This window comes from Oncorhynchus masou, chromosome 9 (genome assembly GCF_036934945.1).
Source record: "Oncorhynchus masou masou isolate Uvic2021 chromosome 9, UVic_Omas_1.1, whole genome shotgun sequence".
Classification (NCBI taxonomy): Eukaryota; Metazoa; Chordata; class Actinopteri; order Salmoniformes; family Salmonidae; genus Oncorhynchus; species Oncorhynchus masou.
The window spans coordinates 583,451-609,757 of record NC_088220.1 but is presented as its reverse complement, the minus strand read 5'-3'; the positions used below and the strand labels follow the sequence as shown (position 1 = coordinate 609,757).

The window sequence follows — 26,307 nt, the reverse complement described above, 5'->3', positions numbered from 1 at the left end:
TTGAGATGCTGCGTCTTAGACCGCTGAGCCACTCAGGAGCCCTAGTTCATGAGGTAGTCACCTGGAAGGCATTTCAATTAACAGGTGTGCCTCGTTAAAAGTTCATTTGCGTTTGAGCCAATCAGTTGTGTTGTAAGAAGTTAGGGGTGGTACACAGAAGATAGACTTTTTTGGTAAAAGACCAAGTCCATATTATGGCAAGAACAGCTCAAATAAACAGAGAAATGACAGTACATCATTACTTTAAGACATTAAGGTCCGTCAATGCAGAACATTTCAAGAACTTTGAAAGTTTCTTCAAGTGCAGTCGCAAAAACCATCAAGAGCTGTGATGAAACGGGCTCTCATGAGGACCACCACAGGAAAGGAAGACCCAGAGTTACATCTGCTGCAAAGGATAAGTTCATTAAAGAGTTACCAGAAATTGCATCCAAAATAAATGCTTCACGGAGTTCAAGTAACAGACATCTCAACTGTTCAAAGAAACCACTACAAGGACACCAATGAGAAGAGACTTGCTTGGGCCAAGATACATGAGCAATGGACATTAAACAGGTGGAAATCTGTCCTTTGGTCTGAAGAGTCCAAATTTTAGATTTTTGGTTCCAACCGCTGAGCCTTTGTGAGACGCCGAGTAGGTGAACGGATGATCTCTACATGTGTGGTTCCCACCATGAAGCATGGAGGAGGTGTGATGGTGCTTTGCTGGTGAAACGGTCTGTGATTTATTTAGAATTCAAGGCACACTTAACCAGCATGGCTACGCCATCCCATCTGGTTTACGCTTAGTGGGACGATCATTTGTTTTTCAACAGGACGATGACCCAAGACACCTCCAGGCTGTGTAAGGGTCTCCCCAATTACCCGACTTCAACTCAGTTGAGATGGTTTGGGATGAGTTGGACCTCAGAGTGAAAGAAAAGCAGCCAACAAATGCTCAGCGTATGTGGGAACTCCTTCAAGACTATTGGAAAAGCATTCCAGGTGAAGCTGGTTGAGAGAATGCCAAGAGTGTGCAAAGCTGTCATCAAGGCAAAGGGTGGCTACTCTGAAGAATCTAAAATATATTTTAATTTGTTTAACACTTTTTTGGTTACTACATGATTCCATGTGTTATAGTTTTGATGTCTTGACTATTATTTTACAACATAGAAAATAGTCAAAAGTAAAAAAAGATGCCACTGCCCGCCCAAAGGATTACAATGGCAGAACGTTTTAGAACAAGGCGGGGCTTCCAATTTGGTCACATAGTGACAACCTGTATCAAGGCTGGTTAATGTGATGGAGGCAGGTGGCTCAGGTAGGGGAGAGGGAGAATGAACTACAACACCTTTATCAGATTACTTCTTATTCTGGGTGTAACAGGAAATAAGGTACTTGTTCCAGGCAGATTGACATTTCTTGGTTCGCTCCTGCGCACTACCTACAAGAAAGAAAGAAAGACAGATGAGACAGGCAGAGAGAGCGAGAGAGACAGGCAGACAGAGACAGACAGAGACAGACAGAGACAGACAGAGACAGACACATGAGACAGGCAGAGAGAGCGAGGACCACAATGAGAGTTGAGCTTCAAGACTATTGTATATAAGCTGCTGCCCTCTAGTGGAGAAGCTCAGAATGATCACCAGACAACAAAGTAGAAGGCACCTACTTCTCTTGATTCCCAGGCTCCTCAGCTTGTCATGTTTTGCATGTCCATTCTGAGCCAGTCTCAGAGACAGAGAGGCTCCTCTCCTGAAACAGACAAAACATTTCATTACAGAATCACTCCGTGCTTAAACATTTCAGTTTATTTACCAAGTGTGATAAACACAGAGCATTCAGAAAGTATTCAGACCCCTTGACTTTTTCCACATTTTGTTAAGTTACAGCCTTATTCTAAAATTGATTAAATCACTTTTTCCCCCTCATCAATCTACACACAATACCTCATAATGACAAAGCAAAAACATGTTTTTAGAAAATGTTTGCAAATGTATATAAAAAAATATAAAAATTGAAATATCACATTTACACAAGAATTCAGACCCTTAATTCAGTACTTTGTTGAAGCACATTTGGCAGCGATTACAGCCTTAGGTCTTCTTTGCATGACACAACAAGCTTGGCACACCTGTATTTGGGGAGTTTCTCTCATTCTTCTCTGCAGATCCTCTCAAGCTCTGTCAGGTTGGATGGAGAGCGTCGCTGCACAGCTATTTTCAGGTCTCTCCAGAGATGTTTGATCGGGTTCAAGTCCGTGTTTTGGCTGGACCACTCAAGGACATTCAGAGGCATATCCCAAAGCCACTCCTGTGTGGTCTTGAACAGGTTTTCATCAAGGATCTCCCTGTACTTTGCTCCGTTCATCTTTCCCTTGATCCTGACTTGTCTCCCAGTCCCTGCCACTGAAAAACATCTCCACAGCATGATGCTGCCACCACCATGCTTCACCATAGTGATGCTGCCACCACCATGCTTCACCGTAGGGATTGTGAAATGTTTCCTCCAGAGGTGACTCTTGGCATTCAGGCCAAAGAGTTCAATTTTGGTTTCATCAGACCAGATAATCTTGTTTCTCATGGTCAGAGTCCTTTAGGTGCCTTTTGGTAAACTCCAAGCTGGCTGTCATGTGCCTTTTACTAAGGAGTGGCTTCCTTCTGGTCACGCTACAATAAAGGCCTGATTGGTGGAGTGCTGCAGAGATGGTAGTCCTTCTGGAAGGTTCTCCCATCCCCACAGAGGAACTCTGGAGCTCTGTCAGAGTGACCATCGGGTTCTTGGTCACCTCCATGACCAAGGCCCTTCTCCCCCGATTGCTCAGTTTGGCCTGATGGCCAGCTCTAGGAATAGTCTTGGTACTTACAAACATCTTCCATTGAAGAATGATGGAGGCCACTGTGTTCTTGGTGACCTTCAATGATGCAGAAATGTTTTGGTACCCTTCCCCAGATCTGTGCCTCGACGCAATCCTGTCTCGGAGCTCTACGGACCATTGCTTCAACCTCATGGCTTGGTTTTTGCTCTGACATGCACTGTCAACTGTGGGACCTTATATAGACAGGTGTGTGCCTTTCTAAATCTTGTCCAATCAATTGAATTTACCACAGGTGGACTCCAATCAAGATGTACAGTATAGTGCATTCTGGTGCTCAGGTTGACTTTTATAATAACCTCATACCTCACACCCCCCAGTTACAATAACCTCATACCTCACACCCCCCAGTTATAATAACCTCACGCCCCCCCAGTTATAACAACCTCACGCCCCCCCCAGTTATAACAACCTCACGCCCCCCAGTTATAATAACCTCACACCTCACGGACCCCAGTTATAATAACCTCACACCTCACGCACCCCAGTTATAATAACCTCACGCCCCCCAGTTATAATAACCTCACGCCCCCCAGTTATAACAACCTCACGCCCCCCCAGTTATAACAACCTCACACCCCCAGTTATAATAACCTCACGCCCCCCAGTTAAAATAAACCTCACGTCCCCCCAGTTATAATAACCTCACGCCCCCCAGTTATAATAACCTCACGTCCCCCAGTTATAATAACCTCACGCCCCCCAGTTATAATAACCTCACACCTCACGCCCCCCAGTTATAATAACCTCACGTCCCCCAGTTATAATAACCTCACGTCCCCCCAGTTATAATAACCTCACGTCCCCCCAGTTATAATAACCTCACGCCCCCCCAGTTATAATAACCTCACGCCCCCTCACGTCCCCCAGTTATAATAACCTCACCTCACGATAACCTCACACCCCCAGATACGATAACCTACACCCCCCCCAGTTATAATAACCTCACGTCCCCCAGTTATAATAACCTCACACCCCAGTTATAATAACCTCACGTCCCCCCAGTTATAATAACCTCACGTCCCCCAGTTATAATAACCTCACACCTCACGCCCCCCAGTTATAATAACCTCATACCTCACGCCCCCCAGTTATAATAACCTCATACCTCACGTCCCCCCAGTTATAATAACCTCAGTTATAATAACTCACGCCACCCCCCAGTTATAATAACCTCATACCTAACGCCACCCCCAGTTATAATAACCTCACATCCCCCAGTTATAACAACCTCACCCCCAGTTATAATAACCTCATGCCCCCCAGTTATAATAACCTCACACCCCCCAGTTATAATAACCTCACACCCCCCAGTTATAATAACCTCATACCTCACGGACCCCAGTTATAATAACCTCACGTCCCCCAGTTATAATAACCTCATGGACCCCAGTTATAATAACCTCATACCTCATGGACCCCAGTTATAATAACCTCACACCTCATGGACCCCAGTTATAATAACCTCATACCTCATGGACCCCAGTTATAATAACCTCACACCCCAGTTATAATAACCTCACACCTCACCTCACGACCCCAGTTATAATAACCTCACACCTCACGCACCCCAGTTTTCCCTTCCCCATGAAAGTTAACCTGGGGCTGTGTCTCTCTCCCTGAGGTATAACCTCCGCCCCCAGTTATAGCGTCCTGTTGCCCCCAGTTATAATAACCCAATATACGCCTGTTGGGTCCAGCCACACACGTCCACTGGGCAATAACCTCAGACCCCCAGTTGGGGATAACCTCACACCAGATACGATAACCTGCCCTAAATATATGACCCCCAAGTTATAATTTTTTAAACCTTTATTTATCCAGTCAAGTGGTCCCCCCACGGTTCTAGGGATAAATTGTGGTGTGGTTAAGTATTGGCCCCAGTAGAAACTGACAACAACGCCCCCCAGTTAGGGTGAACCACTCACATGAGCCAGGGATAACCTGTATGGCCAGTTAGAATAAGTGATGTCATCTCACGCACTGCCCCCAGTTCCTTGATGTTACAATAATAGAGTTACATAACACGCCCCCCCAGTTACAATAACCTCACGCCCCCCAGTTACAATAACCTCACGCCCCCCAGTTACAATAACCTCACGCCCCTTTAACCTCACGTCCCCCAGTTACAATAACCTCACGCCCCCCACGCCCCCCAGTTACAATAACCTCACGCCCCCAGTTACAATAACCTCCGCCCCCAGTTACAATAACCTCCCCCCAGTTACAATAACCTCACGCCCCCAGTTACAATAACCTCCGCCCCCCAGTTACAATAACCTCACGCCCCCAGTTACAATAACCTCACGCCCCCAGTTACAATAACCTCACGCCCTTGTGTTACAATAACCTCACGCCCCCCAGTTACAATAATATAAGTTATAATGCCCTTATCACGCCCCCAGTTACAATAACCTCACGGAGAAGTTACACTAATGCCCCCCAGTTACAATAACCTGGACACCCCCAGTTTAACATCTCATTCCAAAATCATGGGAGTTAATATAAGTTGGTCCCCCAGTTCAATAACCTGCTATAACAACCTCCACTCTTCTGGGAACTTTCCCCCAGTTATTGGAACATTGCCCCCCCCAGTTGCAATAACCTCAGCCTCCACTCTCCCCCAGTTATAATAGGCTTTCCCCAGATGTTGGAACACGCCCCCCAGTTATAATAACCTCATCTTCTGGGAAGGCTTTCCACCCCAGTTATAATAACCTCATGCTGCCCCCCAGTTATAACACGCCCCCAGTTACAATAACCTGGGACGCCCCCAGTTACAATAATGTTGGAACAGTTACAATAACAGCCCCCTCCACCTCTCCTGGGAAGGCTTTCCACTAGATGTTGGAACATTGCTGTTATAACAGCCTCCACTCTTCTGGGAAGGCTTTCCACTAGTTATAATAACATTGCTGTTATAATAAGCCTCCACTCTTCTGGGAAGGCTTTCCACGCCCCCAGTTATAATAACATTGCTGCCAGTTATAACAACCTCCACTCTTCTGGGAAGGCTTTCCCCAAGTTATAATAACCTGGAACATTGCTGCTATAACAGCCTCCAGTTGGGAAGGCTTTCCATAGATGCTGGAACATCACACCCCCAGTTATAATAACCTCACACTCACGTCCCCAGTTATAATAACCTCACATCCCCCAGATTATAATAATTGCATCCCCCAGTTATAATAACCTTCCCCCATTCAGCCACAAGTTATAATAAGTGAGTTAACCTCACATGATGTTATAATAACCTTCACGGACCCCAGTTATAATAACCTCACGTCCCCAGTTTTAATTCACACCTCACACCCCCAGTTATTCGATGGGGTTATAATAACCTTACTCCCCCAGTTATAATCTCACGTCCCCCAGTTATAATAACCTTTCACACCCCCAGATCTCAACACGTCCCCAGTTATAATAACCTCACACCTCGGTCCCCCAGTTATAATAACCTCATGGACCCCAGTTATAAAACAGTTTATGGGCTGTTATAAAACCTCATGGACCCCAGAATCATCTACATTTACATTTACATTTATCAATAACCTCATAAACACCTCACGTCCCCCAGTTATAATAACCTCACACCTCATGGACCCCAGTTGTAATAACCTCACAGAATGGACCCCAGTTATAATAACCTCACACCTCATGGACCCCAGATTAATAAACCTCACGTCCCCAGTTACAATAACCTCTAGGGTCCCCCAGTTAATAACCTCACGGAGCGATAACCTAGGGAGTTATATAACATACCTCAGCCCCCTAGGGATTATAAAACTTCCGCAGCGCCCCCAGTTATAATAAACATTCACGCCCCCAGCGTCCTAGGGATTACAAACATTCCGCCCCCAGCGTAACCTACGGATTACAAAACCTCCGCCCCCCAGCAATAACCTCACGGGAGTTACAAACATTCCGCCCCCAGTTACAATAACCTCTAGGGAGTTACAAAATTCCGCCCCCCAGTTACAACTAACCTAGGGATTACAAAACCTCAGCCGTCCCCCAGTTACAAAACCGCAGCCTCCTAGGGATTATAATAACCTCAGCCTCCCCAGTTATAATAACCTCACGCCCCCAGGGATTATAATAACCTCACGTCCCCCAGTTATAATAACCTCACGTCCCCCAGATTATAAAAATTCCGCAGCCCCCCAGTTATAAAACATTCCGCCCCCCAGTTACAATAACCTCACGTCCCCCAGTTATAATAACCTCCGGATTACAAAACCTCCGCCCCCCAGTTACAATAACCTCACCCCCCAGATTATAAACATTCCACGCCCCCAGTTATAGGGATTACAACCTCACGCCCCCAGTTACAATTCCGTCCCCTAGATTACAAACATTCACGTCCCCCAGTTACAAACATTCACGCCCCCAGTTACAATAACCTCCGTCCCCCAGTTATAATAACATTCCCCAGCGTCCTAGGGATTACAATAACCTCACGCCCCCAGCATCCCAGGGATTAAAACGCCCCCAGCTATTAACCTCATGTTTTACGCCCCCCATTTAAGTCAATTCAGACCCTCTTTCCAGCCCCCAGTTATAACGGAATTAGAGTTATAACAATTGCCCCCTTGTTAAACAACCTCAGCCCCCCAGTTATAACAACCTTGTCCCCAGTTATAACAACCTCACGCCCCCAGTTATAACAACCTCACGCCCCCCAGTTATAATAACCTCCACTCACGTCCCCCAGTTATAACAACCTCATACCTCAAACTCCCCATGTTACATATCTTGGCCACCTCACGCCCCCAGTTATAATAACCTCACCTCCCCAGTTATAACAACCTCCGTCCCCCAGTTATAATAACCTCATACCTCAAACCCGCCAGTTAGGTCCCATATCACGTCCAGTTATAATAACCTCACGCTCCCCAGTTATAATAAACTACTCAAACCCCCAGTTATAACAAACTCACGGTTATAAAACCTCATACCTCAAACCCCCCAGTTATAATGGGTCACACCCCCAGTTATAAACCTCACACATCACACCCCCAGTTATAATAACCTCACATCCCCCATATAATAATAGGCCCCCAGTTATAATAATGCAGCCCCAGTTATAATAACTCACATCCCCAGTTATAATAACCAATCCCAGCTTTTAATAAGTGGATCATGCCCCCCAGTTTTAATAAGGGTCACACCCCGGAGTTATAAAACCTCACGCCCTCAGTTATAATAACCTTACGTCCCCCAGTTATAATAACCTCACGTCCCCCAGTTATAATAACCTCATACCTCACCCCCCAGTTATAAGTAGCCTCACACTATGGATAGGAATAGGGTAGCATTGGGCCCTGGTGGAAAGTAGTCATACCACCTCATACCTCATGGACCCCAGTTATAATAGGGAATCCCAGGAGCCATCTTGGACCCCAGTTATAATAACCTCACCCAGTTATGAGGTCCTCCAGCTGTTATAATAACCTCGACCTGTTGGACCCCAGTTATAATTCACGCCCCCCCAGTTATAATAATGCCCCCCGTTATAATAACTCACCACCACCCCATCTCCTCAAACTTACGCCCCCCAGATCTGGAACTCACGCCCCCAGTTATAATAACCAAGGAACGCCCCCCAGTTCTAATAACTCTGGAGTTCCCAGTTCTAATAACCTCATACCTCACGGACCCCAGTTATAATAACCTCATACCTCACGGACCCCAGTTATAATAACCTCACGCCCCCCAGTTATAATAACCTCACGGACCCCAGTTATAATAACCTCACGGACCCCAGTTATAATAACCTCACGGACCCCAGTTATAATAACCTCATACCTCATGGACCCCAGTTATAATAACCTCATACCTCATGGACCCCAGTTATAATAACCTCGAGGTGGTGGACCCCAGTTATAATAACCTCTACCTTGGACCCCAGTTATAATAACCTCACGGACCCCAGTTATAATAACCTCATAGCTCCGTCTTGGACCCAATGATAACCTCATACCTCATCAGTTATAATAACCTCCACGGACTCCCAGCTTTATAATAACACCGGGGCCTGGGATAATAACCTCACGTCCCCCAGTTATAATAACCTCATACCTCATGGACCCCAGTTATAATAACCTCATACCTCATGGACCCCAGTTATAATAACCTCACGGACCCCAGTTATAATAACCTCATACCTCACGCCCCCCAGTTATAATAACCTCATACCTCACGGACCCCAGTTATAATAACCTTACGTCCCCCAGTTATAATAACCTCATACCTCACGGACCCCAGTTATAATAACCTCATACCTCATGGACCCCAGTTTTCCTTTCTCCATGAAGAGTTCCACCTTGGGGCTGTGTCTCTCTCCCTGAGGGTAGAGCCGTGCGTACAGCGTCCTGTTGCCCACCATGTCTCTGAACCAATATATTGCCTGTTGGGTCCAGCCACACACGTCCACTGGGCGTACCTGGGATGAGACCAGTAACTTGGGGTCATATAATACAGGAGACAGGTAAAAAGATATGACCTGCCCTAAATATATGACCCTCTCAACTAAATAACTAATTTTTTAAACCTTTATTTATCCAGTCAAGTGGTGTTATATACCGGTACGGTTCTAGGGATAAATTGTGATGTGGTTAAGTATTGGCCACAGTAGAAACTGACAACAACCAGGGTGAACCACTCACATGAGCCAGGGAGACCTGTATGGCCTGTAGAGGAAGTGATGTCATCTCAGCACTGAGTTCCTTGATGTTACATAGAGACAGACAGGAAGTGTCTCCGTAGTCCAGTCTCCTCACCTCCACCTCATTGATGTCTGACAGACAGTGGAAATATATAAGTTGCCCTTATTGTACGACAGAGCGAGGAGAAGTACACTATATGACCAAAAGTATGTGGACACCTGCTCGTTTAACATCTCATTCCAAAATCATGGGAATTAATATGGAGTTGGTCCCCCTTCACTGCTATAACAGCCTCCACTCTTCTGGGAAGGCTTTCCACTAGATGTTGGAACATTGCTGCTATAACAGCCTCCACTCTTCTGGGAAGGCTTTCCACTAGATGTTGGAACATTGCTGCTATAACAGCCTCCACTCTTCTGGGAAGGCTTTCCACTAGATGCTGGAACATTGCTGCTATAACAGCCTCCACTCTTCTGGGAAGGCTTTCCACAGATGTTGGAACATTGCTGCTATAACAGCCTCCACTCTCTGGGAAGGCTTTCCACTAGATGTTGGAACATTGCTGTTAACAGCCTCCACTCTTCTGGGAAGGCTTTCCACTAGATGCTGGAACATTGCTGCTATAACAGCCTCCACTCTTCTGGGAAGGCTTTCCACAGATGTTGGAACATTGCTGATAACAGCCTCCACTCTTCTGGGAAGGCTTTCCACAAGATGTTGGAACATTGCTGCTATAACAGCCTCCACTCTTCTGGGAAGGCTTTCCACTAGATGCTGGAACATTGCTGCTATAACAGCCTCCACTCTTCTGGGAAAGCTTTCCACTAGATGTTGGAACATTGCTCCGGGGACTTGCTTCCATTCAGCCACAAGAGCATTAGTGAGGTTGGTCACTGATGTTGGGGGTGATTAGGCCTGGCTCACAGTCAGCGTTCCAATTCATCCCAAAGGTGTTCGATGGGGTTGAGGTCAAGGCTCTGCGCAGGTCTGTCAAGTTCTTTCACACCGATCTCAACAAACCATTTCTGTACGAACCGGTCTTTGTACACAGGGACATTGCCATACTAAAACAGTTTAGGGCTGTCACCACAAAGTTGGATAAAGCCAGAATCATGTATGCTTTCATTTCCCTTACTTTAAGTCAGAATAGTCTTATCCAGCAGGATTACAACCATCACTGCAGTCATTGTAAGGGATTGAATGACTACAACCATCACTGCAGCTGATTAATGAAGGATTACAAACATCACTGTAAGGGATTATACAACCATTCACTGCAGCTGTAATGGGATTACAAACATTCACTGTAATGAATGATTACAACCATCACTGTAATCCGCAATGATTACAACCATCACTGCAGCTAGGGATTACAAACATTCCGCAGCGTCCTAGGGTTCCAATAGGGATTGGCTGTTTTTATTAGAACATTGTCGTCCTAATGGGATTACAAACATTCCGCAGCGTCCTAGGGATTACAAACATTCCGCAGCGTCCTAGGGATTACAAACATTGGTGCAGGGAAGCAGAAATTGCAGCTCCTAGGGATTTCAAACATTCCGCAGCCTCCTAGGGATTACAAACATTCCTTCCAGCAGCTCCTAGGGATTACAAACATTCCCAGCTTCCTAGGGATTTCCTCAGAAACATTCCGCCCTTCCTCCTTTCCTAGAGGAGGGATTATAAACATTCCGCTCTCCTAGGGATTCCTCAGAGGAGGGACGGTATAAAACATTCCGCAGCCCTAGGGATTATAAAACATTCAGAGCGTCCTAGGGATTATAAAGGGATTATAAAACATTCCGCAGCGTCCTCCCTTTCCTCAAACATTCCGCAGCGTCCTAGGGATTATAAAACATTCCGCAGCCGTCTAGGGATTATAAAACATTCTCCTTTCCTCAGAGGATTATAAAACATTCGCAGCGTCCTAGGGATTTCTTTCCGCAGAGGAGGGATTATAAAACATTCCGTAGCCTCTAGGGATTACAAACATTCCTCAGACTCCTAGGATTCAAACATTCCAGTAACTCAGCTGGGCCTCACTAGGGATTACAAACATTCCGCAGCGTCCTAGGGATTACAAACATTCCGCAGCGTCCTAGGGATTACAAAACATTCCGCAGCGTCCTAGGGATTATAAAACATTCCGCAGCGTCCTAGGGATTACAAACATTCCGCAGCATCCTAGGGATTAGAAACATTTACCTCATGTTTTACATTTACGTCAATTAGCAGACACTCTTTCCAGAGCGATTTACAGACGGAATTAGAGTTAATTGCCTTGTTCAAGGGCACATCAGATTTTTCACCTTGTCGGCTCGGGGATTCGAACTAGCAACCTTTTGGTTGCTGGTCCAACACTAACCTCCACTCATCATGAAACATATCGTACCTCCACTCATGCCACATATCTTGGCCACCTGTGCCCGACACCACCTCTCCTGTTGGGGGAACCAAGCCATGACGTAGGTCCCGATGTCTGGAGTGCACTTCAGCTCTGCTAAACTACTGCAAGACAACCAGCCAACGACAGGGTTGAGAAAATTACTAAATGAAAAGAACTTGGGTCAAGTCCTGTTTTAGACTTGACCTCTGCTTAAAGGTAGTGCACTACATCAGGAATAGGCTTCCATTTAGGATGCAGCCTGAGTGTGTCTACTATACGTCTTACACCAATCCAATGCTTCTTGAGAGGGAGTGGATAAGAGCACACTTTGAGGAGAAGGGTACTACGGAGTACAAATGTTAGCTCAATGTGGCACTATACGGGCCCTGGTGAAAAGTAGTGTACACTATATAGGGAATAGGGTAGTATTGGGCCCTGGTGGAAAGTAGTGCACTATATAGGGAATAGGGTAGCATTGGGCCCTGGTGGAAAGAAGTGCACTATATAGGGAATATGGAGCCATCTTGGACACCCAATATAACTCACTCAGTGTTGAGGTCCTCCAGCTGGAGGGTGGCGTCGACCTGTTGGATGTAGAAGTTCCCAGGATGCACCACGTGACTCACCACCACCGCCATCTCCTCAAACTTACGGATCTGGAACTCTGGAATGTTCAGACACTGGTTGCCTGGGGTAACCAAGGAACAACAGTTCTGGAATCTCTGGAGTTCTGGAGTCAGACTGATATTGTTGATATCTTCCTGAACCTCCCCCGTCACATGTCCCTCTTTGATCTGTAGGCTGTGGATGGATGGAGCTGGGGGTTGGAGGGTCGTATTATTAGAGATCTCTACACTCCGACACTGGAGACTAGCGGCAGACATCTTGTTCTCCGAGGTGGTGACGACGTCAGAGGAAGGACCGCTCCTTGTCGCCTCGGTAAAGACGTCTCCTATGTCCCAGAGCTCCGTCTTGGTGGCAATGATACAGCTGAAGATCAGAGAGCCTCCAGACTCCACACGCTTTACTGTGAACACCGGGGCCTGGGAGGGGAGGAGAAGATAGGAGAGGGTAAGAGGACATGATTAACTTTAACGTCCTGAGGTGAAAATAGTTTCAGAAACACAGCAGTGGTGTATATAAAATAGAGACTTTACATTACACTCAACATAATACATACATATTGGTTCAGCTGGTTATCTGGCAGCTCTGAGAACAGCTCCTTCTTTGGGACGCTGACGTGGTGGTTCTTAGTTTCTAGAACATTCTGGGTTTCCTGGGCATGCTTGGTTTCCGGAAGGGGGTCAGAGGTCATTGCCGGGGCGGTGGAATCAGAGGTGTACTGGTAGTAGCTGGTGTTGGAAGAAAGCGGCCAACTCCATGAACGGCTCGTTCCTGCAATTGGTTCGCAGGAATTGCATGAGCTGAGAGGAAGTTTGCTTCTGGTGCTGCACTCTGGTGTCACTTCCTGATTCTAGAGGGGGAGGAGCCAGGGCTGTCATCTGGTAGGCTGGGTTACTGAACCCTGAGAGGAGCTCACCTGGGACAGGTAGGTCTAGATCTGTTGCTCCAGGTGTTTGTTTGATTTGAGTGGTTGTAACCGTCGTTGTATTTGGCTGCTGCGGTGTCTTCTCTTTGGAGATAAAGATCCCATTGTCTTTGGTCAGATTCAGACTGGCTACGCTGGTTGAGGAGCTGGGGATTGGGAGCTTTGCCACATTGCTGGAGGAGGAGATGCTGCATATAAAGACCTGATCCTTCTGGAAGTCTTCATCTTGAGAAGAGGAAGAGGAGCAGAAGAGTTTGAGTTGCTGTAGGGCAGGCAAGGCTCCCAGCATCTGTACTGCCTTGGTGATGGAGCCGGCCATGAGGACGTTCTGCAGCATGGGACCAAACTTCAGCACGTCCGACGATGTCATGATGCCTCGGTCTCTGGATAGCGCTGGCTGCAACAGGCTGTTTAGCGGTCTGGTGGAAGCTGGGGCACTGAATTGTGGATCTGTGGAGACAATGGCAGGGAGAGAAAATATCTTTAGAAAATAGAGACCATCCCAAATGTTCCCTTGGACCAGGGTTCCCCCCCTGGGTGCCCATTTGAGTTGTTGCCTTCACACTACACAGTAGATTTTAAAAAAACAACAACAGCTGTGTAATGCTAGGGGGAAAACTAAGACGTTCACCCAGTGTGGGGGGCAGGACAGAGTTGGGGGATCCTTGCTTTAGACCAGTGGCCGCCACTAAGGTGGGTAGGATAGGAGATGGAAGCAAAGCTGATACTGTGACTCAACGAATACAGAAAAGTTGTTTTTATAAGTTGGTTAAAATTGTTATTTACCATTGTCAACACTTTGTTCAACACTTTTATAAAGCCATAAAATGTGCTTTCTCCCTACTTCCACTCACGCTACAACCATCACTGCAGCTGTAATGAATGACTACAACCATCACTGCAGCTGTAATGAAGGACTACAACCATCACTGTAATGAATGACTACAACCATCACTGCAGCTGTAATGAATGACTACAACCATCACTGTAATGAATGACTACAACCATCACTGCAGCTGTAATGAATGAGTATGGCAGCGTGTTCCAATAAGATTGGCTGTTTTTATTAGAGGCTTGTCTTTTTAATGAAGAGGAATATTTCACGGTCTCTGGTCATAGGAGGAACATGAATTGGTGCATGAAGCAGAAATAATGCAACTTGAGTTTCTCCATCGAGGAGGAGGGACGGTGTCCCCTTCCTCCCTTTCCTCAGAGGAGGGACGGTGTCCCCTTCCTCCCTTTCCTCAGAGGAGGGACGGTGCCCCCTTCCTCCCTTTCCTCAGAGGAGGGACGGTGCCCCCTTCCTCCCTTTCCTCAGAGGAGGGACGGTGCCCCCTTCCTCCCTTTCCTCAGAGGAGGGACGGTGCCCCCTTCCTCCCTTTCCTCAGAGGAGGGACGGTGTCCCCTTCCTCCCTTTCCTCAGAGGAGGGACGGTGTCCCCTTCCTCCCTTTCCTCAGAGGAGGGACGGTGCCCCCTTCCTCCCTTTCCTCAGAGGAGGGACGGTGAGTCAGGTGAGAGGCAGCCTCACCACTGATCCCTCCCTCAGACTGAGCATCAGAAGGAGCCCGTCAGTCCAGTAACTCAGCTGGGCCTCACAAGTAATACAACTAATTATCTATTACCACTGTGATCATATAGTGCATTCAGAAAGTAGTCAGACCCCTTGACTTTTTGCCCCCAAAAATTACGTTTACAGCCTTATTCTAAAATGGATTCAATTGTTTCCCTCCCTCAATATCACATTTCCATAAGTATTCAGACCCTTTACTCAGTACTTTGGTGAATAACCTTTGGCAGTGATTACAGCCTCCAGTCTTCTTGGTATGATGCTACAAGCTTGGCACACCTGTATTTGGGGAGTTTCTCCAATTCTTCTCTGCAGATCCTGTCAGATCTGTCAGGTTGGATGGGGAGCGTCGCTGCACAGCTATTTTCAGGTTTCTCCAAATATGTTTGATCGGGTTCAAGTCCAGGCTCTGGCTGGTCCACTCAAGGACATTCAGAGACTTGTCCCTAAAGCACTCCTGCGTTGTCTTGGCTGTGTGCTTAGGGGTTGTTGTCCTGTTGGAAGGTGAACCTTCGCCTCAGTCTGAGGTCCTGAGCGCTCTGGAGCAGGTTTTCATCACGGATCTCTCTGTACTTTGCTCTGTTCATGTTTCCAGGTTGCAATTGTAAATGAGAACTTGTTCAACTTGCCTACCTGGTTAAATAAAGGTGAAATTTAAATAAAAAATAAAAAAATGTTTCCCTCGAATCCTGACTAGTCTCCCAGTCCCTGCCGCTGAAAAACATCCCCACAGCATGATGCTGCCACCACCATGCTTCACCGTAGGGATGTTGCCAGGTTTCTTCCAGACAATCAATTGAGTTTACCACCGGTGGACTCCAATCAAGTTGTAGAAACATCTGAAGGATGATCAATGGGAACAGGATGCACCTGAGCTCAATTTTAAGTCTCATAGAAAAGGGTCTGAATACTTTTGTAAATAAGGCACTGGCAAATACATTTTAAAAACCTGTTTTCTTTGTCATTATGGGGTGTGTAGATTGAGGGGAAAAAAACATTTTAATATATTTCTTAAAAGGCTGTAACGTAACAATGTGGAAAAAGTAAAGTGGTCTGAATACTTTCTGAATGCCCTGAACACCAATTAAAAATATAAATGGTATGAGAAGAACACCAGGGCAATTCACAGACAATATGCAGTCATGATGTATTTGGCCTACTGCACAAACCTTATCGCTCTAGATCCGTTTTTAAAATGGTTAACGTTGCAACAGCTCACACTTTTTAAGTCCTGTTTTAAAAAAACAAATCCGAGTGGTAGATCTCTGCTTTCTTTGGGACTCAAAAGTGATCTGGACTCAGAAAAGGTTGGTGAGCTTAGATCACCTCACACTTGAGATAAGAGAAGATACTAGTGGGCAGTATACTATCTACCGGTGTATTTGGAAATAGCCACAGGATGGTTTTTCAATACCACCAAAACTTCTTTTTTTTAAACTTTTTGCAATGCATTTGAAATTTTTGTAGCTATTTTTTTTTTAAGTAAATAATTGCAGTCAACTTGTGCAATGCATTAGGATGTAAAGCAGAATCCAATCGTATCTCACCTGTCACATTATGGAGTTAGTTCCCCAGCACAGTTGAGACAGTCACGTGTTCGTTTGTAAAACGGGAGAAAGCAGGAGAATGAAAAAGCAAGGTATTTTTTTGGCAAAAAGACGCTTGGCCATAATTTTTCAAATGTTTAGGCCTATAATAGAAAGAATATAGCCAGCTACATTTCCTAATGTTTTGCTTGAAGTTAGACTTGCATTTTACCGGTGAAAAGTAGGCTCCCATCAGAGTGCTGTCTGCTGATAGAATGAACCATGGAGAACAGTAGCTCCACATCAGAGTGCTGTCTGCTGATAGAATGATGGAGAACAGTAGCTCCACATCAGAGTGCTGTCTGCTGATAGAATGATGGAGAACAGTAGCTCCACATCAGAGTCTGTCTGCTGATAGAATGATGGAGAACAGTAGCTCCACATCAGAGTGCTGTCTGCTGATAGAATGATGGAGAACAGTAGCTCCACATCAGTCTGTCTGCTGATAGAATGATGGAGAACAGTAGCTCCACATCAGAGTGCTGTCTGCTGATAGAATGATGGAGAACAGTAGCTCCACATCAGAGTGCTGTCTGCTGATAGAATGATGGAGAACAGTAGCTCCACATCAGTCTGTCTGCTGATAGAATGATGGAGAACAGTAGCTCCCATCAGAGTGCTGTCTGCTGATAGAATGATGGAGAACAGTAGCTCCACATCAGAGTGCTGTCTGCTGATCTGCTGAGAACAGATGAACTAGCTACACATCAGAGTGCTGTTGAATGATAGAATGATGATAGTCTGTCCACATCAGCTCATGGAGAACAGTAGCTCCACATGTCTGCTGGAGATAGCTCCTCATCAGAGTGATGGAGCTCCACAATTCTGCTAGAATGATTAGCTGCTGATAGAATGATACATCAGTGTCTGCAGAATGTTCAGTCTTTTGGAGAAAACCATCAGAGTGCTGTCTGTGTTGATGAGAACTAGTCCACATCAGAAAGCTGTCCTTGTGGATCAGTTATCAGTGCTCCACATCAGTCTGTCTGCTGATAGAATGATGGAGAACAGTGCTCCACATACTGTCATTTTGTCTTCCTGATAGAATGATGGAGAAAACTCCACATCACTGATAGAATGTTTATGGTGCTGTCTGCCCGTCCACTCAGAGTGCTGTCTGCTGATAGAATGATGGAGAACAGTAGCTCCCTCCCTGCTGATAGTGATACTGCTCCACCGGTCCCCGGTCTGATGGAGAACCTCCCTGATAGGATGGAGAACTGCTCCACATCAGAGTGCTGTCTGCTGATAGAATGATTAGCTCCCCATCAGAGTGCTGTCCTGATAGAATGATGGGAACAGTAGCTCCACCCCTGATAGAATGATCTGCTCCCCATCAGAGGCTAGAATGATGGGTTTCACCATATTACTTATACCAATCAAATCCTCTCACAAATCCATAAGGGTCTCGGGTCCATTTGGGATTGGGCCATGATGGAATTTTATAGCGACACAAGAGGTTTCCATATTCTTTGTGTTCTAGTCATGATGACAGATACACCCGTCATTACAATCACTCAATGGAACTGACCTACCTGTCTTAACAATCACTCAATGGAACTGACCTACCTGTCATTACAATCACTCAATGGAACTGACCTACCTGTCTTAACAATCACTCAATGGAACTGACCTACCTGTCTTAACAATCACTCAATGGAACTGACCTACCTGTCATTACAATCACTCAATGGAACTGACCTACCTGTCTTAACAATCACTCAATGGAACTGACCTACCTGTCATTACAATCACTCAATGGAACTGACCTACCTGTCTTAACAATCACTCAATGGAACTGACCTACCTGTCATTACAATCACTCAATGGAACTGACCTACCTGTCATTACAATCACTCAATGGAACTGACCTACCTGTCTTAACAATCACTCAATGGAACTTACCGGTCGTCAGGTTTTTGAGTGCAGTTGAAAGTTTCTCAATGGCGTAACATTTAGCGTCCAAAGACCTGACGAGGTTGTCCAGCACATTGATAGGATGAGGCGCGCTCAGGAAGCTTCGGACTTCCACGTTGGCCTGGGGGAATTCAGAAACCTGTCAGTATTGGGAACTTTCGTTACAAAATATAGCTTATATGGACAAGTTACCCAACAAAGACAGAGTTCGGTAAATAAGTCTGAAAATATAGTTTACCAAGCTAGACATGACTACACAATGGAAGAAGCTAAGCTACACTAAATCTACCGTAAGAGAAATATAGTTTACCAAGCTAGACATGACTACACAATGGAAGATGCTAAGCTACACTAAATCTACCGTAAGAGAAATATAGTTTACCAAGCTAGACATGACTACACAATGGAAGAAGCTAACCTACACTAAATCTACCGTAAGAGAAATATAGTTTACCAAGCTAGACATGACTACACAATGGAAGATGCTAAGCTACACTAAATCTACCGTAAGAGAAATATAGTTTACCAAGCTAGACATGACTACACAATGGAAGATGCTAAGCTACACTAAATCTACCTTAAGAGAAATATAGTTTACGTAACTAGTTACTTTGGGGGAAAAAAGTATATCACGACATCCAAACAACTTTGTGAAAAAATGTGATACAGTGAATACCTAAAGGGCCTTCAGGAAGTATTCACACCCCTTGACTTATTACACATTCTGTTGTGTTACAGCCCTGGATTCAAAAACAGTTCTCACCCATCTACACACCATAATGAAAACATGTTTTTAGAACATTTTGCAGAAATCTCATTTACGTAAGCATTCACACCCGTGTCTTTCTGGGTAAGTCTCTAAGAGCGATTACAGCTGTGAGTCTTTCTGGGTAAGTCTCTAAGAGCGATTACAGCTGTGAGTCTTTCTGGGTAAGTCTCTAAGAGCGATTATAGCTGTGAGTCTTTCTGGGTAAGTCTAAGAGCGATTACAGCTGTGAGTCTTTCTGGGAAAGTCTCTAAGAGCGATTATAGCTGTGAGTCTTTCTGGGTAAGTCTAAGAGCGATTATAGCTGTGAGTCTTTCTGGGTAAGTCTAAGAGCGATTACAGCTGTGAGTCTTTCTGGATTTTAGATTAACTGTCTTCAAAGTAATGACTCGGGACGTCGGGTTTGATATGAAAGCTCCTTTTAGTAATACTACTTGTTCACGTTATATTTAACAACTTTAGATTCTACAGAGCAATGCAGGTAAGATGCTAGCGGAAAATCAGCTTAATCACTTTGCCCCTGCACATAACTGGCGCATTCTCTCTCTTATTCCTGTCGCAAGGCATCCTGGAACTTGCAGTCAAAAGCTTAATTCAATACTAACCAATACAATTACATAGGTAAATAACTGTAAAGAAATGTCTTTAGATACAGCTCAATGAATTAACTTAAACATGAACTCATTAAAGTTACAACATTGGGTCAGTCTATGAGTTTCACCTGGATTGTAAAATATTTGCACATTATTATTTTTATATTATTCAAGCTCCGTCAAGTTGGCTGTTGATCAATGATCAACAGCCATTTTCATGTCTTGCCAAAGATTGTCAAGCCGATTTAAGTCAAAACTGTAAATATGCCACTTATTCAATGTCATCTTTTGTAAGTACAGTTGAAGTTGGAAGTTTACATACACCTTAGCCAAATACATTTAAACTCAGTTTCACAATTCCTGACATTTAATCCGAGTAAAAATTCCCTGTCTTAGGTCAGTTAGGATCACCACTTTATTTTAAGAATGTGAAATGTCAGAATAATAGTAGAGAGAATGATTTATTTCAGCTTTTATTTCTTTCATCACATTCCCAGTGGGTCAGAAGTTTACATACACTCAATTAGTATTTGGACCACGATGTCTTGCTCCCAGACAAACTAAACTTCTTTGCTCGCTTTGAGGACAATACAGTGCCACTGACACGGCCCGCTACCAAAACCTGCGGGCTCTCCTTCACCACAGTCAACGTGAGTAAAACATTTAAACGTTTTAACCCTCGCAAGGCTGCCGGCCCAGACGGCATCCCTAACCGTCCTCAGAGGGCAGACCCGCCGAAATATTTAATGATAAATCCATATCGGAATCGGACGATATTAGCTATTAATACCAACATCGGCATGATGTCTAGTTTAACGTTGATGTGCAAAACTGATGTCGAAGTTGACGTGTATACTAGAGGTCGACCGGTTATGATTTTTCAACGCCGATACCGATTATTGGAGGACCAAAAAAAAGTTGATACCGATTTTAAAAAAAAAAGGCAGATTTATTTTTTATTTATTTGTAAAAATGACAATCACAACAATACCGAACAAACACTTATTTTAACTTAATATAATACATCAATAAAATCAATTTAGCCTCAAATCAATAATGAAACGTTCAATTTGGTTTAAATTATGCAAAAACAAAGTGTTGGGGAAGAAAGTAAAAGTGCAATATGTGGCATGTAAGAAAGCTAACGTTTAAGTTCCTTGCTAAGAACATGAGAACATATGAAAGCTGGTGGTTCCTTTTAACATGAGTCTTCAATATTCCCAGGTAAGAAGTTTTAGGTTGTAGTCATTATAGGAATTATAGGACCATTTCTCTCAATACCATTTGTATTTCATATACCTTTGACTATTGGATGTTCTTATAGGCACTTTAGTATTGCCAGTGTAACAGTATCGCTTCCGTCCCTCTCCTCGCCCCTACCTGGGCTCGAACCAGGAACACATCGACAACAGCCACCCTCGAAATACGAGCCTTTGGTCATTAATATGGTGGAATCCGGAAACTATCATTTTGAAAGCAAAACGTTTATTCTTTCAGTGAAATACGGAACCGTTCCATATTTTATCTAACGGGTGGCATCCATAAGTCTAAATATTCCTGCTACATTGCACAACCTTCCATGTTATGTCATAATTATGTAAAATTCTGGCAAATTAGTTTGCAGCGAGCCAGGCGGCCCAAACTGTTGCATATACCCTGACTCTGCGTGCAATGAACGCAAGAGAAGTGACAATTTCACCTGGTTAATATTGCCTGCTAACCTGGATTTCTTTTAGCTAAATATGCAGGTTTAAAAATATATACTTCTGTGTATTGAGTTTATGGTTAGGTACAGTCGTGCAACGATTATGCTTTTTTCGCAAATGTGTTTTTGTTAAATCATCCCCCATTTGGCGAAGTTGGCAGTCTTTGTTAGGAAGAAATAGTCTTCACACAGTTCGCAACGAGCCAGGCGGCCCAAACTGCTGCATATACGACACAATTAGAGTTAAAAGAATTTCATGTTAGCAGGCAATATTAACTAAATATGCAGGTTTAAAAATATATACTTGTGTATTGATTTTAAGAAAGGCATTGATGTTTGTGGTTTTATACACGTTGGAGCAATGACAGTCCTTTTCGCGAATACGCACTGCATCGATTATATGCAAGCAGGACACGCTAGATAAACTAGTAATATCATCAACCATGTGTAGTTAACTAGTGATTATAATTGATTGACTGACTGATTGTTTTTTATAAGATAGGTTTAATGCTAGCTAGAAACTTACCTTGGCTTCTTACTGCATTCGCGTAACAGGCTGTCTCCTCATGGAGTGCAATGAGAGGCAGGTGGTTAGAGCGTTGGACTAGTTAACTGTAAGGTTGCAAGATTGAATCGCAGAGCTGACAAGGTAAAAATCTGTCGTTCTGCCCCCGAAGAGGCAGTTAGCCCACTGTTCCTAGGGCCGTCATTGAAAATAAGAATGTGTTCTTAACTTACTTGCCTAGTTAAATAAAAGGTGTAAAAAAATAAAATGTTTATGTTTTTTTAAATTACAAATAAAATCGGCCAAATCGGTGTCCAAAAATATAGATTTTCGGTTGTTATGAAAATTTTAAATCGGCCATTCCGATTAATCGGTCGACCTCTCGTGCATGCCTATATTAACATAGCTAGATGACGCCATGAAAAATGTTGCTCTATACGTTCAACACAGCATTCCTGAACTAGCCCACAATGTCTGATGTGTGGATCGAGCCGTCAACATGTCGAGCAGTCGTTTGAAAGAGTAGCAGAATTTCAGTGAGACAACTCAAAAGGAGAAATCCATTAAAGTCAAGATAATGGGATTCATTGCCCTTGACAATCCACCATTCTCTGTCGTGGATGATGTTGGCTTTCGCCGACTGGTCGAGCACCTCGAGCACCAGTACACACGACCAAGTAGGCGATATTGTTCAGATGTCCCTCTACCGGAGTTACAGTATTGTTGTATTGACGTACTGGGGGATTTGAAAAGTCATCGATCGATCAACAATACTTTTAGTAAAAATATGTATTTTAAAATGTACAATCTGTAGAAACTATGAGAATAGAAAAGGTTAAGAACTTTTTTTTAAAACATCACAGCACAGTTGAAAAATATATCAAACAGAAATCCAATATGGATGGTGTTAAGAGATAGACGGGAGGGTTGAATGGAGCTGAAGGGACAAATAACAACCCGATAACTAATGTACAACATACTGTGTCCGTTAAACATACATAGGTTCAGAACTTTTGTGAAAGAACACAGTTTGAAAGATATGGCAAATAGAAAGGCTAGAGGAAGGACATCAGTAATAGATGGTTGAGGAAGGACATCAGTAATAGATGGTTGAGGAAGGACATCAGTAATAGATGGTTGGGGGTAGAGGAAGGATATCAGTAATAGATGGTTGGGGGTAGAGGAAGGACATCAGTAATAGATGGTTGGGGACATCAGTAATAGAGGAAAGACATCAGTAATAGATGGTTGGGGGTAGAGGAAAGACATCAGTAATAGATGGTTGGGGGTAGAGGAAGGACATCAGTAATAGATGGTTGGGGGTAGAGGAAGGACATCAGTAATAGATGGTTGGGGGTAGAGGAAGGACATCAGTAATAGATGGTTGAGGGTAGGAAGGACATCAGTAATAGATGGTTGGGGACATCAGAGGAAGGACATCAGTAGGACATCAGTAATAGATGGTTGAGGGTTGAGGAAGGACATCAGTAATAGATGGTTGAGGGTAGAGGAAGGACATCAGTAATAGATGGTTGGGGGTAGAGGAAGGACATCAGTAATAGATGGTTGAGGGTAGAGGAAGGACATCAGTAATAGATGGTTGAGGGTAGAGGAAGGACATCAGTAATAGATGGTTGAGGGTAGAGGAAGGACATCAGTAATAGATGGTTGAGGGTAGAGGAAGGACATCAGTATAGATAGATGGTTGAGGGTAGAGGAAGGACATCAGTAATAGATGGTTGAGGGTAGAGGAAGGACATCAGTAATAGATGGTTGAGGGTAGAGGAAGGACATCAGTAATAGATGACATCAGTAATAGAGGGTAGAGGAAGGACATCAGTAATAGATGGTTGAGGGTAGAGGAAGGACATCAGTAATAGATGGTTGAGGGTAGAGGAAGGACATCAGTAATAGATGGTTGAGGAAGGACATCAGTAATAGATGGTTGAGGAAGGACATCAGTAATAGATGGTTGAGGAAGGACATCAGTAATAGATGGTTGAGGTTAGAGGAAGGACATCAGTAATCGATGGTTGAGGGTAGAGGAAGGACATCAGTAATAGATGGTTGAGGGTAGAGGAAGGACATCAGTAATAGATGGTTGAGGGTAGAGGAAGGACATCAGTAATAGATGGTTCAACGTGGGTGGGTAAAATGTATATGTTATTACCTCTGGTAATATGGGTCATGTTGAACCGTTTAGACTAGAGACCAGACCTCTGGGTCCCGTTGAACCGTTTAGACTAGAGACCAGACCTCTGGGTCATGTTGAACCGTTTAGACTAGAGACCAGACCTCTGGCTACCTCGGTTTGAATTTAGTTCAACCAGTGTGAGGCACGGCGTGCTCCAGACAAACTATAACAAGCCTCTCTCATTCAGTCAAACAGTGTGAGGCACGGCGTGCTCCAGACAAATATAACTATAACAAGCCTCTCTCATTCAGTCAACCAGTGTGAGGCACGGCGTGCTCCAGACAAATATAACTATAACAAGCCTCTCTCATTCAGTCAACCAGTGTGAGGCACGGCGTGCTCCAGACAAATATAACTATAACAAGCCTCTCATTCAGTCAACCAGTGTGAGGCACGGCGTGCTCCAGACAAATATTGGCTAGTTATTCTGTCTGTAAAGAAACGAGCGGGTATCGATTGAGCCTGCTGCAACGACTGGACTAGATCAAGCCACTCTCATTCACCAGACAAACAGAGCCACGCGTGCCTAACTCGTGTGACTTGTGTTGTCTCAGGGTACAAGTCATCCTGTATGAATCAGAATCTGTAGCTAGTCAGTTGGTCAATCTAGTAATTTCCTGTAGACTTTTAATGGGGCCACGTGGTTGTTTTTGTCTGTCTACTTGGCTTTGTTTAGTAGGCCTACTTTGGGATCATGAGTGGCGCAGCAGTCTAAGGCAATGCATCACAGTGCTAGAGCTGTCACTACAGACCCGGGTTCGATCCCGGGCTGTATCACAACCGGCCGTAATCGGGAGTCACGTCGGCCAGTGCACAATTGGCCCAGGGTCGTCCAGGGGAGGGATCATTGTCAATAATTATTTGTTCTTAGCTGACTCGCCTAGTTAAATAAAGTACTTTGTTAGTCAGTATAATTATTTCTTTGCTGATGATGACTGTCTGTATCCCAGCCCATATTATTATATAATTTCGAAAATGGCTGTTTACTGAGCAACTGATCATTAGAAAATAAAATTACAAATGTAGATTGTTTATTTTGATTGTTCAAATGTTGTGGCGTAAGTGTCGGGAGAGAAGTTTAACTCCTCTCTAAAGCGAAACGTTTGGGGGCAAGCGAATTAGCCAACCTTCACCTGAATCAGTGTCTGGAATAAATGATGACAGCAGTAACCAATCACACATTGGGCTATTCATCAGACTATTTCGTTGATAATTAAATAGGACTAAATCGTGCTTTTTCTTCTGTCGGGGCCGTTTATTTTTGAACATTGTATGGGAATAGGTGAAGGAACATAATGATGCGCTCTGATATGTTCTTGAGCAGTAAAGCGCACGACCGGGTTTCCAATCACGACGAGTTAGGCATACCCGGAAGAGTACACTACTCCCCAAAACTGCCTAAAAGTTCACCAACTACCACATTCATTACCTTACAAACTAGTTATCATTCAAAGAGTAAGTCATGATTGAAAGTTTAAATCACAGACCAAATGGGACATTTACCAGTATATTTAGCTCAATCAAGTTGACTAGGTAGCTGGGCCACAACTCTGCATTCACACGTTTCCAGCTAGTGTTAGCATAGCCAGCTAGTTCAATCATGTTTTGCTGTATACCGATGGAGCTATTGAACTAGCTGTAGTTAGCCAATTACCTTTTCGGTTAAATGTCGTAGTTGTTTGTCCAGTGTATTCCTGGCGTCCTCCAAGACGAGCAGTTTGTACATTATACATCTTTTGGTGACATTGAGGTCGGTGGGAAGCCACACAGGACTCTGCTGCAGCGGCATTATAGTGACTGATGAGGCTGGACCAAAACGTTTTATTTGAGAACGTAATCTGACAGCGTGTCACTTCATTTTATTCTTCTTTGAGGTTTAATGGCGGCGTGGCCGAAATTATGGGTGCGTTCGTAAATTGCCTCCAGTGGATCAGAGTGTGCTCTGGGTCATAGGTAAATTCAGAGAGCACACTGTCGAAAACAAAAAATATAAGCATCATGCAACAATTTCAAAGG

General features: G+C 44.3%; 2 protein-coding genes across 2 annotated transcripts; both read right to left on the bottom strand.

The window, feature by feature from the left end:
- Nucleotides 1-1,124: 1,124 nt before the first annotated feature.
- Nucleotides 1,125-13,303, bottom strand: LOC135545415 (tudor domain-containing protein 1-like). The gene is made up of 7 exons (XM_064973021.1): nucleotides 13,089-13,303; nucleotides 12,455-12,951; nucleotides 11,915-12,030; nucleotides 9,523-9,653; nucleotides 9,139-9,299; nucleotides 1,652-1,734; nucleotides 1,125-1,423 (listed from the first exon to the last, which is right to left on the bottom strand). The coding sequence occupies exons 1-7, from the start codon at nucleotides 13,221-13,223 to the stop codon at nucleotides 1,341-1,343; spliced, it is 1,206 nt and encodes a 401-aa protein (XP_064829093.1). The 5' UTR covers nucleotides 13,224-13,303; the 3' UTR covers nucleotides 1,125-1,340.
- LOC135545416 (uncharacterized) lies at nucleotides 13,240-26,153 on the bottom strand. Its single transcript, XM_064973022.1, has 3 exons — nucleotides 25,946-26,153; nucleotides 18,517-18,649; nucleotides 13,240-13,907 (listed from the first exon to the last, which is right to left on the bottom strand). The coding sequence occupies exons 1-3, from the start codon at nucleotides 26,078-26,080 to the stop codon at nucleotides 13,240-13,242; spliced, it is 936 nt and encodes a 311-aa protein (XP_064829094.1). The 5' UTR covers nucleotides 26,081-26,153.
- Between the last annotated feature and the right edge of the window lie 154 nt (nucleotides 26,154-26,307).

What these genes read in the sequence shown, in the direction of transcription:
- LOC135545415 (XM_064973021.1), bottom strand. Translation starts at nt 13,223, where the DNA reads ATGACCTCTGACCCCCTTCCGGAAACCAAGCATGCCCAGGAAACCCAG. An exon ending in TACAGGTCTCCCTGGCTCAT is followed by an intron (nt 9,300 to 9,522) that starts GTGAGTGGTTCA and finishes GTCTCATCCCAG; the next exon opens with GTACGCCCAGTGGACGTGTG. An exon ending in GAGCCTGGGAATCAAGAGAA is followed by an intron (nt 1,424 to 1,651) that starts GTAGGTGCCTTC and finishes TCTTTCTTGTAG; the next exon opens with GTAGTGCGCAGGAGCGAACC.
- LOC135545416 (XM_064973022.1), bottom strand. Translation starts at nt 26,080, where the DNA reads ATGCCGCTGCAGCAGAGTCCTGTGTGGCTTCCCACCGACCTCAATGTC. An exon ending in TACGACATTTAACCGAAAAG is followed by an intron (nt 18,650 to 25,945) that starts GTAATTGGCTAA and finishes GAATTCCCCCAG; the next exon opens with GCCAACGTGGAAGTCCGAAG. An exon ending in ACTCAAAAACCTGACGACCG is followed by an intron (nt 13,908 to 18,516) that starts GTAAGTTCCATT and finishes TTGTCTCCACAG; the next exon opens with ATCCACAATTCAGTGCCCCA.